Source organism: Phyllobates terribilis, unplaced genomic scaffold, assembly GCF_046119375.1.
Source record: "Phyllobates terribilis strain yellow unplaced genomic scaffold, ASM4611937v1 Scaffold_5__5_contigs__length_657084704, whole genome shotgun sequence".
NCBI classification, from domain to species: Eukaryota; Metazoa; Chordata; class Amphibia; order Anura; family Dendrobatidae; genus Phyllobates; species Phyllobates terribilis.
The window spans coordinates 178,072,944-178,089,572 of NW_027362765.1; the positions used below are offsets into that span (position 1 = coordinate 178,072,944).

Below are 16,629 nucleotides of genomic sequence, written 5' to 3' on the forward strand. Positions count from 1 at the left end.
CAGATCTGATCCACAACTCTCAGCACTTCACAGATAATGTGACAGGAGGAGCAGGTAGGATTTGCCATGTCAAGAGGATGTAGGAGGTCTTGTGCTCGGGAACTTTGAGGTAAAAGCCACACATTGTCCATTGCAGGTACACGTGTACTACACGGTTTTACGCAAGTGGTATATGAAGGTCCTACTGCCAGTGTGAGAATCTAGCCTAGAGGTTTTGCATAAGAGCTTAGATGAATAACCATGTTCCTCATCTTAATCACTTACCAAGTAGACTGCAATAGTAGCTTCAGTGTGGTGTCATTGAGACCTAGTGTAGATCTCGAAGACACATTGCGCACACACATAAAAAAGGTGCTATTGGCCAAGTACACATTGCGTTCAGCACTGGTTTGATGGTTTCCATTTGGGGCTTCTGTCCAAATCCCTGAAAAAAACAGATTCAGACTTGGCCGAGACAGAGCTATTCATTCCAGTGAGACAGGAGATCAAATAGGACTCGTTTGTTCGGTTACGTCCAACTTTTCAGAGAGGCACAAGTACGTAGTTGACCAACTAGGATTAGACAGATTCAATAACTGCAACTGGAGACAAATATCTTTGGGGCACAGACCCAGCAGTCACAAAGGAGGATAATCTGATAAAGTGATGTAATATCTTGGCAAGTCAAAGTTTAAACACCCTTAACATCAGTCCCATCTATATTGAAAGAAAAAAAAAACAAAAAAAACAAAAACACCCTTATCCTACTTGGCTTGTAAGCATAAAGAAAGAACCCCTACTATCACAAGGTTGTGAAATATAAATATATTTTAATAGTTGCTACATTGAAATATTGTACAGGTACAAAAACAAACAAGTAGTATTGTATGGTCCGAAGTGGAAGAAATTCAGAGCAGCCAATACATAATGAACCATTATACATTTCAGAACCCAATGGAAACATAATTTAGTGACTGCCCATACAGATTTCTTTTTTAAAGTGAACCCATTACCAATAGAGCAACCACACTTTGTATTTTGCTCTGAAACATGTGGAACAAGCTAGTCCAAAATTAATATTATTATTCCTTCCAAGGTAAGATGCAGATAAACACCAAAATAATTGGCATCAGGTTCACTTTAAAATGCCCTTGGTAAATACAAATATATATATAATACATATGTACACAGACGTTAATATGAAACATTAAAGGGAATTTAAATAAAAAAAGCATTTATTAAAAAGGAAACCAAAATTCTACAATCAATATTACAAATGCTATTCAAACCTAACATTTACTATAAAATACAGCTTTAAATGCAAAATTCTGAATTAACATATTCTCTTCAATTTTTTTGTTCCCAAAGATTTGACTACAATTCAACATCTTCTCATAGAAAAGGCTAATAACATTGGTTTATGCACATACATACCCACATACGGACAGACTCCTACATACACACACGCTTCAAGAACATACACTCAGAAGAACGGCAGACCTTGCATCTGCCAAGGATACAGCCGCTGTACCCCTTGTTAAAGTATTAGAAAATGGCAGTATATCGGAATTCTTGGAAGACAGATTGGTGAGGTATAGTTAGAATTTGTACATATATAGAGCTTTTATGTTGCATATAGGCACCATCACCACCACTATATTTATTGGTGGTTCCTAGATAGAAGGCAAATTATTGTTCCTTGAGTCCTAGCTTAGGACCAAAGCGTTTAACGCTTCATTTCCTGCACCTTAAATTATGCACCTGAAAAGAGGTCTCTACTGAAATAGACTTAATTTTTATACTCCTACATAACTTGTAAGTTAAAAGGAAATCTAGATCCTGGAAGACATGTCGAAAATATTTCCATTAAGTAGAGCTCATTAAATTACAGAACAGATGCACATTAGCGTTTTATGAAAAAAAAAAAAAAAAAAAAAAAAAAATTATAAATGTAGTGTAATTTGCTCCAGAAAGCATCCATTTATATTTCACAATATGGTTCTCTACAGGAAAGAGCACTCGGCATTTCTATTTGAAATAAATGGTGCCTTTCTCCAGAAAATCTCAAATTCTTAAGAATGTAAAAAAAAAAAAAAAAAAAAAAAAACACAGCTTATTGTTTTCTTACAAAGTTAAACCGAGTGAGCTGGAACAGGTTTTATATCAAGTCACAGAAATGCATTAGGAAATACGACAAGATTTGATTTCTCAATTCTGCAATGCATTTCAAAGTTTTTTTTGACAGTCAAAAGAGTCCATGTAAAGCCTATGCCTCGATTGTGGGAGCCTTCTTGTAGATAGGTTTTTTTACTGGGTCGTATGCAAGCTCTCCTTTCTTGTTCTTCCTAACGCGCATCACTAGCAAGACTATGATGATGGCGAACACCAACCCGACACATCCACCAGCAACGACAGCTGTGAAAAAAAAAAAAAAAAATTTAATTTTCCTTGTGTAAAAATGTTAGGGATAACTACAGCGTATTTGCTAGACACATGAACATAGCAGTGTGCAGACCCTTCCTGGGCTCTGTTTAGTACAACTTGAAGACAAGAAAAACAACTTTGTGGGCATGTATAACCCAAGGAAATATGTCACAATATTCCCTCTATATACAACAGGAGGCATTCTGGGATTACAGTAAAGCTCAGTGCATCTATGGGTTCCCCATCATGGCCACACACACACACAGAGCTATAATATGCCTGTGTGCCAAGAAAATATCAGGATGTAAAGAAGTTTTCATGAATGGCAATTCAGGCCATTACAATAAAGGAGGAAGGAACTCTTTACAAAAGGGAAAGAAAAAAAAAAAAAAATATTATAATTATATATATATATATATATATATATATATATATATATATATATATATATATATATATATATATATATATATATATATATATATATATATAGCCTTCTGTTCCTTCTTAATGAATAGTTAAAAAAAAAAAAAAAAAAAAAAAAAAAAAAGTTAATTTCAGCACACAGGTGGCTTTTTTTAGAATACATGTTGAAAATAGGTTATGACTAGGAAGTTGGCCATAAGATCTGTTGCATTGTGTAGAGGATACACTCACCAATAACAACTTCTGCTCTGCTGAAGAAGCCATGAGCGGTACTGGCCATAGAGATTTCATTTGATGGTTCATGTTCGTCTGGTATGGCGTTCCTTGATATTTCAATATCATTGTCGTTTTGGTTAACTTTATTGACCTTTTTTTTACGCATGTCCTCTTCGCCTATGTTGTTATCAAAGGCAGTCTGGAGGGGCAAGAAGCATCAAGTTATAGACAGATACAGTAAAAACAATATCTGACAGGCAAACTACTAAAAATTATAGGTTCGGGTTATACCAAGCAACTTTTTTTTTTTTTTTTTTTTTTTTTTTACAAGAGGGTGACGATATGAATTTAATAGGCATTTTACACTGATTAAAGGAGCTCAATGCTTTTTACGACTTGGCACAAGTGTAGGCACAGCCTTATTACTCATCTAATTAAGCAATGAGAATACTGATTTACATGTAAAGCTCAGCACTTACTGTAGGTGTGGTCATGGTTGATTCAAGGTCATCTTCAAATTCTTCATCTGCAAAGAAGATTAAGATCAGATATCAGGTTAAATTGCTTTGGTTAATGAATGCAGAAGTAAACGTGAAATTAAGAAGGTGGGCCTATAGTTTTAAGACCACTGCTTTCTCTTTAAGTTTCAGGCAGTGAGCATGTTCACTCAGCACACAAGTTTCTCTGTTAGACTAAACTGTTTTTCCAAGCCTTCTATAGCCACACCTTGTTTGTTTTTCCAATGTATTTATATGGCAAATATGTTTAAACACGTTTACACTGATATGAACAGTGAAATATGGCAAAGAGAAAGGAAGGCAGGAGCCAAGTTGCAGATATTTAAGTATTATATTAGGTAATCATTCCCTTGCATTGTGGATAGTAGGAGGTTCCTTAATTCTATGGGAGAGCCAAGGATCATACAACTACATGCTGGAGGATGGGACTTCTAATGTCCTGAAGTTTCGGGACCTGACCAAAAATTACAACCTGATTGATGAAACACATAACAGTGTGACCAACATGCCCTCTGCTAAGGAGTCTATACAGCAATGATCAAGCTATTCCTATCACAGTTACAGAGGACAGCATAGTCATTAGAGGCCTCCATAAACATTTTAGCAAGATCAGCGAACCCCCAGTGTATGGGGGCCTCCTGATTCTCCTAAAAAAATAATGCTGGGGGGGGGGGGGGGGGGGAAGATGAGAATCAGATAGTTTAAATTTAAACACCGAATCCTTTGGTTCTCAGGAAAGACAAGCATCTCACTGTTGAGATATGGACCCATGGCTGAACTGAATGATCATGTGTATGAGGAAGTCAAGAAAAAACAAACAAACGGCCAAACACTTAACTTATACCTATCTATCCAAGGGGTATTGGCACTTTAGCTACCACAGGTCAGTATGCCCACTTTTACCTTCTAAATGTAAAGGAGTAGGCCACACACACACACACACACACACACACACAAGCTAAGCTTGGAAATGGAAGATCTTGCCAAATGGACATTTAAAATAATTTACCTGAATCACCAGAACCAGAGGATTCATCAAACGAATCAGAATCTTCATCATAGTAATTAGTATATATATCTTCATCATCTGATCCTGAAGCTTCAATCAGGTCTTCGATTATAACGTTTGGGTCCATCAACTCAGTTTCACGTATCTAAAAAACACAAAGATGGGGAATCTATTAAAAAAGTTTTCAGTTAAGCAAGGTCTACAATCATGCAATGCCACTTTCATGGATCAGAACATTCATAAAAAGCATCAGACACCGCAAGGAAACCAGTGATGGGATACAAAGAAAAGGTTTGTCAAAGCCTTAGGCTCTGGCAATGAAACAGTTAACATCGCCAACAAACTATTTTCTTCCCAAGCAGATTTTATTTCAATAATTAAAACAGGTTGGTGTAGAAGTTTCCTTTACTGCAATGTGTAAAGGTACAACCACACCTGCCTTACAGCAACATTTTTCTAGGAGTGTCCCGAGTATGACAAAAAAACAATATGTTGCTAAAAGAACAACTGACATTAGAAAATGTGTGAACAGTCTGAAGCACGGCGTTAGATCTTAGTATGCATGTCTGGCCAAATGAGAAAAGGCAAAAAAGTGGGTGTTCTTTGCAAAGTGGGCATTTGCCACTCCACAAACCCCACACCAGAAGTGGAGGGCCAGTCACTGCCGACTGGAGAGAGTGGCACACGGTCAAACAAAGCCTAATTGGCTTCATGTCTGATAAGCAAGTATGGTAAAGAAAAAAAAAAAAAAAAAAAAAAAAAAAATCACTTTGCTTTAGTATAGAATGCTGTACACCGACACCGCAGAGCAGGGTCGACAACCTGCAGCTCTATGAAACTACCAGTACATCTCCCTACATGCCCATTAAAGCCCCTTGCTTGGAAAAAAAAAAAAAAAAGTGGCATTTTATAAAAGCTGGAGTGCTGACGGTTGCTGCCCCTCGCCATAAAGTATAATGAATTTCTTGTAAAACTGATTGCTCATTGGCAACATTGGAGCATGTGTGTGCGCGTGTGTGTAGATAATCAGATGCCATAAATAAGTTTGGTGTTATTTTTTGCCAGCACATCTGTCAAACAGTTTCACATATAAACAATACCCTATATAATGTCCAAAAAGAACAAAAATCTTCTGTGTTCACTGATTATCAAAAACATTGCTATCCGCAGCTCATTAGCACGTCATTGTGACACTTCATATTTGCACTGCTTCATGTTTAAAATTCCTGGTAAGTTTCCCCAAGTTGCACAACAGAAAACTGGTCTGAGCACACAAAGTTCCAAAAAGGGTATGTGCTTATGATAATTAGAGTCACGCTCCGGGATCTAAAAGTCATAAAAGTGGTAAAAGGTTTCCTACATGTCTGCTTCAACGACACAACAAGAGTCTCCGTAAACTACTAGGATCACCATATAGTAATGTTAGAATAACCATAATAGCCTTAAGCCTACAGAGTCATGCAAGTCGTCGATTTCTGGTCAGAATGAACCAGTCATATATACTACCGTAAATAAAAGCCTTTATTTAACTCTTATTCAGTTTTTACACAAGCTTTTCCCTAGGATGCAAAACACAGCATTTCAGTCTTTGTTTAATTAAGTTCTGCAGAAGCTAGTGGGCAGGCAGGGTGAGCTTGGGAAAAGTAAAAAAATTTAGTGGGGCGACTGGCACAGTGCAAGAGAAGAAGTATACCCCACTAATTATGGAAATTTATATTAAAGCATGCATTGCCCTTAAATATTAGACATAAAAATTAGGGGAAATGGTGGTCACCAGACATAAAACTTGTGTTTGTTTCTAATAGGTTATGTTATTCCCCAACGCACGCCCAATTACACATTAGACCAACATCTGGGCCAAAAGTTTAAGTATGTATGGAACCTCCTGGCTCTCACCTGACAGATGATTGTTAGGGAGATTTGGATCTGGCATGTTAGATTTGGACTGACCATCACTGTTCTTGGCGAGATAAGCTGCCAACTTTATAGAGAGGCATTCAGCTCTCTCATAGAAAACATAGGAGTGATCAGCAAAGTAAACTATCCTGTGTTGCTTAGCGGTCGGCTAAATAATGGTCCTGCCGGCTGCCATCTATTGTGTATGGGGCCCCTTAGAGAAATCTCAAAGGTCAGTCAGATAAACAAAGCTCTTATTCCAATAGCTGAGGCAAGGCTAGAATAGGAATGGCAACTGTCATGTGTGTAAACATGGACCTGGCTAGGCATGCAGTGTGTTCCTAACAATCAGTTAATGGCAATGTAAACCTGTACTTGTTTTTCTGTGTATTGTAAATCAGTGGGATAATATTTAACGCTAATGAAAGATAAAACTGCACTCAGCAAGGTCAGGTTCTGGGACACACAGTTCAACAAGCTGAAGTTATTGCAAACAGGCAAATGTATTGGCAGAGCTCAGGTCCTCGCTGCCTGGTTTACACATTAAACATCAGTCAAAAGTGGAGAGAGCCATACAATTTCAATTAACCTTTAATAGACTAGGAGAGGGTGGAAAAAAAAAACAAAAAAAAAAAACACGTTTAGAGTCAGTTTTATTCTTTTATTTTTAGAAAAATATTAGTTGAAGAGTCACATAAATTAGGGCTAATAAGATATGGAACATGTCCTAAAAGCACTACATAGATTTGTTGTGGGTAATAGGCAGGTAAAATTATCTTCGCCACTACATAGTCAAAGAATTGAAAAAAATCTTCCACTGTTTTTATGAAAAAAATTTTTCCTGCATCTCAAGCAAAGCATCTTACTATTAGAAACGGCACCCTGCGGATTAGGAAGTAGCATAATCCATACCACGCTTACAAAAGATGAACAGAATGGCCATGGTAGGATGAAAGCCATTCCTTTTGAATTTCACTGTTATGAGATCAAAGCATTTGCATGATCTAGTATAGACCTTTGCCTTGACCTTGCAGAAAGTGCTACATGATACATTATTACACCTGTGCAGGTAAGGGGGTGGGGGAAGGGCAAGGTTTCTGTTTGCTTGAAACAGATGCATCTCAGACATCGGTTGACCCATTAGGATAAGATGACCAAATGGCTCAAATCTATTATGATAAATGCTTCGCAGTCCAATTGACAATAGGGTCAAATAAACATAAGACTGATGTTTATTTGCTGCAACAGCAAAAAAAAAATAATAATAATAATAATAATTATATATCCTTACATAACAGAAATTTAGACCCTTCCTGCCTATAATACTGTACAGTTCAGAAACCAACCATCTTGCAATTTCCCAGTTAAAAAAAAACAACAAAACAAACATTTTAGAAGGGGAGAGTAAATTTTCTGTGAGGATGAGGAGTCTGCTTCCATAAAAGGATTTCAGTTTTTACATACAGACCCACAGTAATAGGACAGGAAAAACTAGAAGAAGAAAAGAAGAAAAAAAAAAAAAAAAAAAAAAAAAGTGGCTCAAGTTACAAAAACTTAGCTACTGTAGCCACAGCCTCCAGATGATATATGAACTTGGTCAAGATGAGAATCAATTACCAAGTCAAAACTCAAGCAGAAGAATGCAGGAACTATTTCACACCCACATCCTACCAATACTGATTTGAGAAGTCTAACCTTGTGTTGCTGCAGTACTCAGCCCTAGAAAATAAACGCTAGGTGTACAGTATTGCTGTACATCTATCAATGGTCCTACTAACTGCATACTAACACTAAAAAGGGACATAGCCATAGGTGTGAACCAATGTAAAGCTTACATTTTTCTGGAAATCAATGTTTTTTTTTAAACCTGTGATCACAGCACTGAAATCAGAGATTTTGTGTGAAATACAACTCTTCCTGAGCCAACCATTGTCTCCATTCTTGACTGACAAAATGTTTTAAGGGATGAATCAAACTCTGTCAAAGAGAATCCAAGCCCGGGGGAAAACAGCTTCCTGCCTGAATGTTCCTAAACTCAGAGAGGCCTGTTTGTACTTGCTCTAGAGAGGATATGATGATAATGGTGAATATGTACACCAAGTTTATGACTTGAGTCAGGAACAGTAAATATGACTTAACCACCGCAGGGTATTCTAGGATAATCCGATAAAAAAAAAAAAAAAAAAAAAAAAAATTATCGATGTAACATGACGCAATGCTAATAACCTCCTCAACCTAGTATAATGTACGATTAGTAGATACACTTTAGTTTCACTTGTAAAATGGCCACTTCCACTAAGAGCCAAGATCTTGATTGAAAAAAAAAAAAAAAAAGAAGTTTAGTGTGGTAGAAGTGGACAATACAAACCGATTGACAGTAGCCCGAGAGAAGCCATTTGTGTTGCCTCAGTGATTGCGAACTCCGAGTAATGACACTCCTTATTAAGATGTGTAATCATTTCTAACGCGGTCCAAAATGGTTATAGTGACCAGTTAACTAGATAAGAGCACAAATCTTGTGGTACATAAGTCCTCAAGTGAGAAATGAATGACTGAATAATTACAGTGTCTGGGGTGAAGTATCCACTCCCTTAGGGTATGTGCCCACGATGCAGAATTGAAGAAGAAAATTTATGCAGCGTTTCTGCATGTTCTTGGCAGTAAAAACACTTGCGGATTTTACATGCGGATTTGACTTGCGTTTTTCAAATGCATTGGGACCTCAAATCCGCATGCGGAAACGCACAAATAATGGACATGCTGCGGATTTTTCTGCTGCAGAAAATTCCACAGCATGGGCACAGAACATGCAGGTTTTCATTGGGGATCATAGGGCACGGATTACCAAGCGTTTTGCAAGCGTTTACGCTGCGGAAATTCCACATCAAAAACACATAGTGGGCACGCAGCCTCATGCCCCATCTCTATGGACTGTACCCCGAGTGCTGGAACCACAGATTCTTGATTACAGTGTGAAGTCATTTGCACACCAATGGTCACTGCTTGGAAAAGACACTCAAAGTAGACAAGGCATGGCACCTGTATGGTGGATTTGGTTTAGCCACCCCAAGATAAAACACTTTATTACACCTGTCTGCTCTGCTGTGAAATGAGTTTTCCTTCTGTGGCCAACATGAATGTTTGAGCCTCTGGTGTTTATATAAAAAAAAAAAAGAGAAACGATTATTTTTCTTCCATATTTCTTTGAATGAAGTAACCAGTGCAACATTTTCTGTAGTTTGTTGACTAGTATGGCAGAAAGACACAGTTTAGACCATTGTATGTCTATAAAAGACAATTCTCCCCCCACCTAGGATCAAAAACATCTATCATATCAAGTGACAGCTCAGGAAGCAATTGTCTGGGATGAGATTGAAGGAAGATAGCACTTCCGAATATTCCCTCTTGGCATAACCTTGAAAGGCTATGGGAAAAGATGTAATGTTATGGTGTAAACAGGAAACCATGTTCAATGGTAATGACATTGTTATATATAGCTCATCAACAACATTGCAGCTTACAGATGTCTACAGCTGTTACAATCTCTTATATGGAACCAGCTCTTCCCAAAAGCCAACTGCTATCAGTTCTGTTAACAATCAGACATGGATATAAAACAGGTCTTTGTTCCATGTGACACATCTGGTCATAGGCTCAATTATTCAACTGACTTGTGATGAAGGGAAGGAATGCCAGACTGAGATTACAGTATATCATAAAGATTATATAGATCTACGCATGTAGTAAAATAAAATTGTAGGGGAGTTTTCAATGAGATAAGGGGGATCGGGCCAAACACCTGTTCTTACAGAAGTCAGGTAGACAATAGAGCCATTCTCCTGAGCTCAACAGTTAACGTGTCAGTGTGGACTCCCGATTGTGCAACCTATACACGAGAAATGTACTTTTCCATTCGAAACGGTAACCAGACACATGAAGACTTATGCAAGTCATACAAGACTTGTTAAACTGCATGTGAAGGGGCTGAAAGCCTCAGAGCAAGGACTGTCACTAGTCATAGGTTGGAAACTAACAGCTGAATTCACTAATATCCTTGCCCTGGTATGATGGGTACCTATCCATAATACTATAAAACAAAGCATCACAAGAGGTCCCAAAATAACCATTATGACAGGCAAACTTACCTTCCGGATATGTAAATTGTGAACTCTGGTATGTCACCAATTTGTCATTTTGGTCAATCCAGGCATGGGGTTTCATACATTAGCTTCTGGAAGAATAACTTCCACTAGACTAATAGGACTAACTGATGTTGGGAGATATATTTAGAATTGGATCTGCAGACAACCTCATCTCTGTAGGGGGGGGGGGGGATTATGCCAAAGCTAAAGCCCCCCCCCCCATTCATACAGACTAATGTTGGCCAATAGATGAGATATCTGGCAGCAGCTCTCAGAGAACACAGTAGTGCTTGGCCGAGCACAGTGATAGTTGCTGGCTGAACCATGGTTAGTCCGACAGCCATCTGATGTGTATGGGGAGGGTGGGGTGGAGGCCTTCGTGTCAATTTCTTTCTAGAGAAAGTAAACAAAAGTGACTGTTGACTTTAGAAGCCAGTTAGTACCGACAGGCTGTAGTAGAAACAAGAAGAAAAAAACAACGTCTACAGTGTATCAGTAGAACACAACTGATATGCCAAGGGCACATTTGCCAGTGCTAGTCAATACACTTTTAAGACATGACAAGTCAATTTTATGGAGACTACAAGAAAAAAAAAAAAAAAAAAAGTTACTAGATGAGTTATATTGCATTTTTTTGGTAAATATGTTGTAGTTAATGGTACATGTATGTCATAATAATTAATGACATCCCAGAGGCCAGATACACAGGAATGTGTTACATTACCTGCGGTGGCAATGACATTTTATGAAATCTCATCCATCCACTGCCTGCCAATTTACACCACAGATTTCACCTTGTGTGTAACCAAATCTGAGGGTAGTCTTAAAGCACCACTCCAGAGTTTTATTTTTTTTTTTTTATTACACTGCTGGAATGGAGCTTTAAATGCAAGTCCCCTGTTGCTGCCTTCATCTGTTTCCAGCATCGCCCCGGTCGGTCTTCGGTGAAAAGTGACCTGCTGAGTGCTCCAGTGTTTCGAGGCTCTCAGACTTGTATTGAGAGCGTGTGACATAGCTTCTGACTTATGGCCAGTCAGAAGCTGCACTCACAAGATGGCACGGGGCACCTGGCGAGGAATTGGTTAGAAGAAAAAAGAAAAAGAGCTGGAGTGTTGCCGTAAGGCCTCATTCAGATGTCAGTCTATACATATGTCCATTTTGGACCTGAATCACCACGGATCAAGAATTATTCATACAAGCTTATGGGTTTGTGAAAATTATGGACAACACACGGATGGCATCTGTGTGACATCTGATGACCATTGTAAGGTACAGGAAAAGCTTTTTTTAACTGATGGTAAAAATTAACCAAACACTGATACTGATTTTTTAGCTATAGGCTTAAAATAATCTACAAGTGTTTAAGAGCCATTTTTAGTACTGGGTATTACTATAATTACTCCTAATGAATGACAAGAAGCAGCCATTAAAAAAATAAAACTGGTTCTTAATTAGAGCACATCTCATTTACAAGAGCGGTTTAACTTTATTCCCAAAATGGCAGCGTTAAGAGTACTTAGCACTCCGTTGGACAAGAAAGCATGAGAAAGACTGGCCTACTTAAAGTAAACATATGCATTAAGGGAATTCAAAAGTGAGAATGCTTAAAGCCTTAAGGTCTGACGTGGTCAGGATGTGAAGCATGAAAGGCAGCAGAATAGGTGCACACGCACAAGCTGTTTACTCTGCATGTAGGGGCACCTGGAATTCTGGGCTACACACAGGACCACATTCTCCTGGGCTAGAACAAAAGACGCTAGGAAGGAAGCACACCGCCTGCCATAACATTTCACAGGGGCCTAGGAGAAGAATACAGCAGCTGTTTACTTCTGATGGAGATAGTCATGGCTCCTGTGAAATTGCCAAAAGACAGGCCGAGCATTTAAATGACATACAAATCTAGCAATGCCACATTAAGAATAAAGTAGTGATTGACCTGCAGAGTCATCATTAGTCACCTGATGGGTGTGTGTATGTATACGTGTGTTCATGGCTGCCCCTCCCATATTTGTAGAAGGAGCCATGATATAGACAATAAAGACCCATTTAAAATGTGAATCAGTGCCAAGTAATAGAAGCTAGGAGTCATTTATTAAATACCACTGCAGACAAGAACATGCAAGTCATGTCCAAGCGTCTGATCTAGGGTAGACATCTCTTGCACTTGAGCCAACTGCCTTATATTGTGATTTTGTGACCTCAACAAGGAGGAAACAAAAGCCTTTCAATCATAAGGATAGTAACATTTACCTAGCCTATGGAATTGGGTCTGGTGAGGCTCCAGCTGTTATTTACATGGAGCGAGTCCATAATCAAAGGCTGCCTACATACAGCCTTCACACATCCATGTGTCACGGTCGCCGGTCTCCTGACCCAATCTCAGATGCCTCACACACACACCTATGAGGCTGCAGGGTTCTGGTCAGGAAACCCAAGGAAGGCCCCTGAATCACGACCCATACATGTGTGAACACGGCCTCATGTAGGCACTTTGAATGGACACTTCACAGGTCAATGAAGTGGTGCCTGCAATCGCGCTTCCTAAGATCTAAGGAGATACTTCATTTGTGATGTAGACTACGATCTCAACCGAGTATAGGCCAGAAAAGGTTCCCGAAGGGGTGTAACAAGAGATGCAAGCAAAATATATATAGTTTACATACTGTATATCGTAGGATAACATTTACAAGTTGAGGGATGATGTTAAAAAAGCATTTAAAAAGGGAAACTAGTGATAGTGTGAAACAACTAAAGATTTCAACGTATATCCCAAAAGCTGGCATAGTTGTACAATGGAACCAGTAAGAAACCTGAATCAATTATTGTGGGGAAAAAAAACAAAAACAAAAAAAAAACAAAGTTGAAATCCAATTTTCTGAAGTGTTGCTCCAGAAAATCTTTATCAAGACTTGAATTTTCTATAAATCTGACTATTAGATACGACATCAAGGAGCCCCTATTTGCAGGCGAATTACAGCAATCAAATCTCTGCGGAAATGATCTTTTAAGTAGAACGCTTTCCTACCTCAAAGCACGATATCATTTATATGTAAATGAGCCGGCCCCTTAGAGAACAATTACCCCAGAGGGGCCTCTCTATAGGCGCTTGTCTTTTTGAACTGGCAGACTAACTTTGTAAGCCCGCTTGTTTTCAACTAGTACAATTCTAGTTTGGTTTTTTTCTAAACCTATTGGAGCATATGTCAAAGAATCACCCCCCTGTCTATACCTCACTGCATCCTAACAGACCACAAGACTTCCCAAGGCCTAAAGCACAAGTTTAAACTTTAACTATGCTGTACAAACCAATACTTGTAAGACCAGTGACCCCAAAAGGGCACATACTATCATCCATGATATGAGAAATGTGATGTCCTCCTTAGAACGGCCCCAGTTCATGCAATGAAGGAAACAATTTCCTAAAATGGACATCCTTCCTTTTTTCCACCAGGAAAAAAAAAAAAACCCAGAAAAGCTGTTTGTGACGTTACGCAAGACAGGAGGATCTATGTTGCAACAGTAATGTACCGTGACATGTGGAGACATCAAAAGCAAGCAAATACAGGCATCTACAAGGGAGCTGTGACGACTGAGTCAACCCATAAACTATTAGCACATAGAACAGTCAAGACAAGCAAAGTCACAGCTGGAGCCCCAAAAATAAAGTTATGCAAGTCTTTTGGAAACTTGGCTCCCTGAATCCTTCCATGTTTATCCAAACTCCTTGTTTTACATAGCTGCTTGAAGGAGTAACAATGAAGCCAGCAACATCTGCTAATAAGACGGTCAAGAGGTTGCTTCATTCCACAGACAAGAAAATTCCAAGCACGAGCTGGAATCTAAATATTAGCTTCTTAGCCACAGAAGAGTCACCCCCTGCCAAAGAGTTATTTGGCCAGAGAGCAAGAATGAGGGTGACGTAGACGCAACTTCCTGGGGCCTTTGGTTCAATAGCCATAAGGACTTAGATGGAGGTTGCCAAAGTGGCCCACAAGCAGTGTGCGTCTGTGCTCTTCTGTAACCTCCAGCAGGAATGTTGGGAGTTGTAGTTCCACAGCAATAGAACTAACGGGATCACGGCAGACAGATACGTGGTGTCCTAACATTGGTCTGCGGAAGAGACATACTTGGTGCTGCCATTAATGGGAGTCTCAACCATCAATGAAGAATGTAGCTTCGCAAGCAGGGATGGGGACACATTGCGTTTAGGGTATTTGATAGCTTCTTTTTGATATCTCAAAAATGGCACGCACATGTGCGCCTTCACCATGAATAAAAGAACGTAGTCGTAGTCAGGGGAACATCTGGATGCCCTTTTTTTTTTGGGGGGGGGGGGGGGGGAGAATCAGAAGAAAGCCATCAAATCACTGCATTTAGCTAGCCAAAAAAAAAGGAATTTAGTTTTGTGATAAATTCAGAAGAAAATCTGAAGCAAATAGTAAAGTGACAAACGGCACACTGTCCCCCTGGGATATATGGTTGTACCCCAATACTGCAAATGAGCACTGATGTGGTAAGGGTGAAGTGAATGGTGACAATATTCCACAACCCATCACATCATTAATGAACGAGAGGAAAGACGTGAATAAATCATATATAGCCAATTCAGTGAAGCCCCAGAAGGCATGAAAAGCAGCACATGGGGGGCCGTAATGGAGGAGAAGCCCCTCACAGGGGAGGGATGGGGGGCTTGTGCTTGGTCAGAACTTTATCCACAGCTCATTAGCCAAGCGAGTTACAGCCACAAGGGAAGAGGTGCAGGAATTCCTGGGGAACAATAGGAAGGTCAGGGAGCGAGGGTCAGAGACATCCCGCTCACACAGCTCAGTGGTCACATCCCCTGGTATGGCCACCACATGCAATAGGCCAGCTTGCCCCCTGGCTACTACAAAGTTACTATTGATGCAAGGGCCATAGCAGCCAATATAACCCACAGCCATCCATAAACTACACCTCTGTGGCCACCAAACCATGAACTGTGGCAACTTTGTAGCCATTTTCCAAACACTGTGCAAATTATTGTCACAAAGTTACCTTAGTGTTTTTGAGGTAAAAGTAACGAAAAAAAAACCCCTGTTCTGCTGGGACTTGTAGTACTATTATCCCCACCAGCCTGATACAAGCCATGTTTCTATAGAGGTGGTCGCTAGCCCCCCACACAATGAGGCCACTGGAATGCGAGCAATGCGCTGCCCCCTCCCCATTCCCCGCGCTTTTGTGCGACTGCGCTGCGCCACTTACCGACTCTGCGGCAGCTGCGCTGAGCAGGAACCCGAGGAGCAGCGCGAGCTTCATGTTCATGATTAATGGCGCTTAGTCCTGTGCAGACAATTCCCAAAGTCCTCAGTATCTGGATAGGAAGCGTTATCTCCTCAGCTGCTGTGCGACTATCTCCGCGAACTTTACTACTCTCCACTGTGTGTGAGTTACCTTCAAAGGATTTTTTATAAGATGTCTCCTCCCATTGACTACACACGGGCTCCCCTCCCCCCATTACCGGAATTTCCCTGTCTGGAGTTGATTCATTTAAAGGGGAAATGACATAAGAGGCTTTGGTTTCACTAGTGACTTAGTGGAATTTTTTTTTTCCCATATTCTTTTGTTTCCTATGACATGAGGTAGAAGTGAGGCAGGGGCTTAGGCTTCACTTTCAGCTTTCACATTCGCTGTCTGTGGAAAGGGAAACTAGAAGGTGGTCCAGGTCCTTTCTATATGTCTCCTGTGTGTGATAATGTATGGCCGTGTGATGGCTGCAGTACAGGGCGCACTTTCTGGCACATGGCCACCATGATGTAAGGCTTTGATGAAGCTACACGGTGACGGTCGGGAATAAGAGCTGTTGTACCGAGGTGGCGGCAACTGATCAAAGGACGAAAAAAAAAGCAGATTCCATTCAAAAAAGTGCACCTGAAAAATGAGTTCTGGAAACTGGTTGTTACGGGCAACTACACTTTCGACTTGGCTCTATTTTTGATTAAAGCAGTTGTTCAGTGATAACAATAGGTGATAACGGTGGGGG

General features: G+C 39.8%; 1 protein-coding gene across 2 annotated transcripts; it reads right to left on the minus strand.

The window, feature by feature from the left end:
* Nucleotides 1–1,196: 1,196 nt before the first annotated feature.
* On the minus strand, nt 1,197–16,061 carry LOC141272625 (syndecan-4-like). Of its 2 annotated transcripts, none has more exons than XM_073683535.1 (5): nt 15,852–16,061; nt 4,573–4,717; nt 3,525–3,571; nt 3,061–3,244; nt 1,197–2,394 (listed from the first exon to the last, which is right to left on the minus strand). In XM_073683535.1, exons 1-5 carry the CDS (start codon nt 15,909–15,911, stop codon nt 2,246–2,248), a joined length of 585 nt encoding a protein of 194 aa, XP_073539636.1. In that variant the 5' UTR covers nt 15,912–16,061; the 3' UTR covers nt 1,197–2,245. The 2 variants fall into 2 exon arrangements, with proteins under 2 accessions (XP_073539636.1, XP_073539635.1); XM_073683534.1 differs by lacking the exon at nt 15,852–16,061 and adding an exon at nt 13,956–13,976.
* Nucleotides 16,062–16,629: the final 568 nt, after the last annotated feature.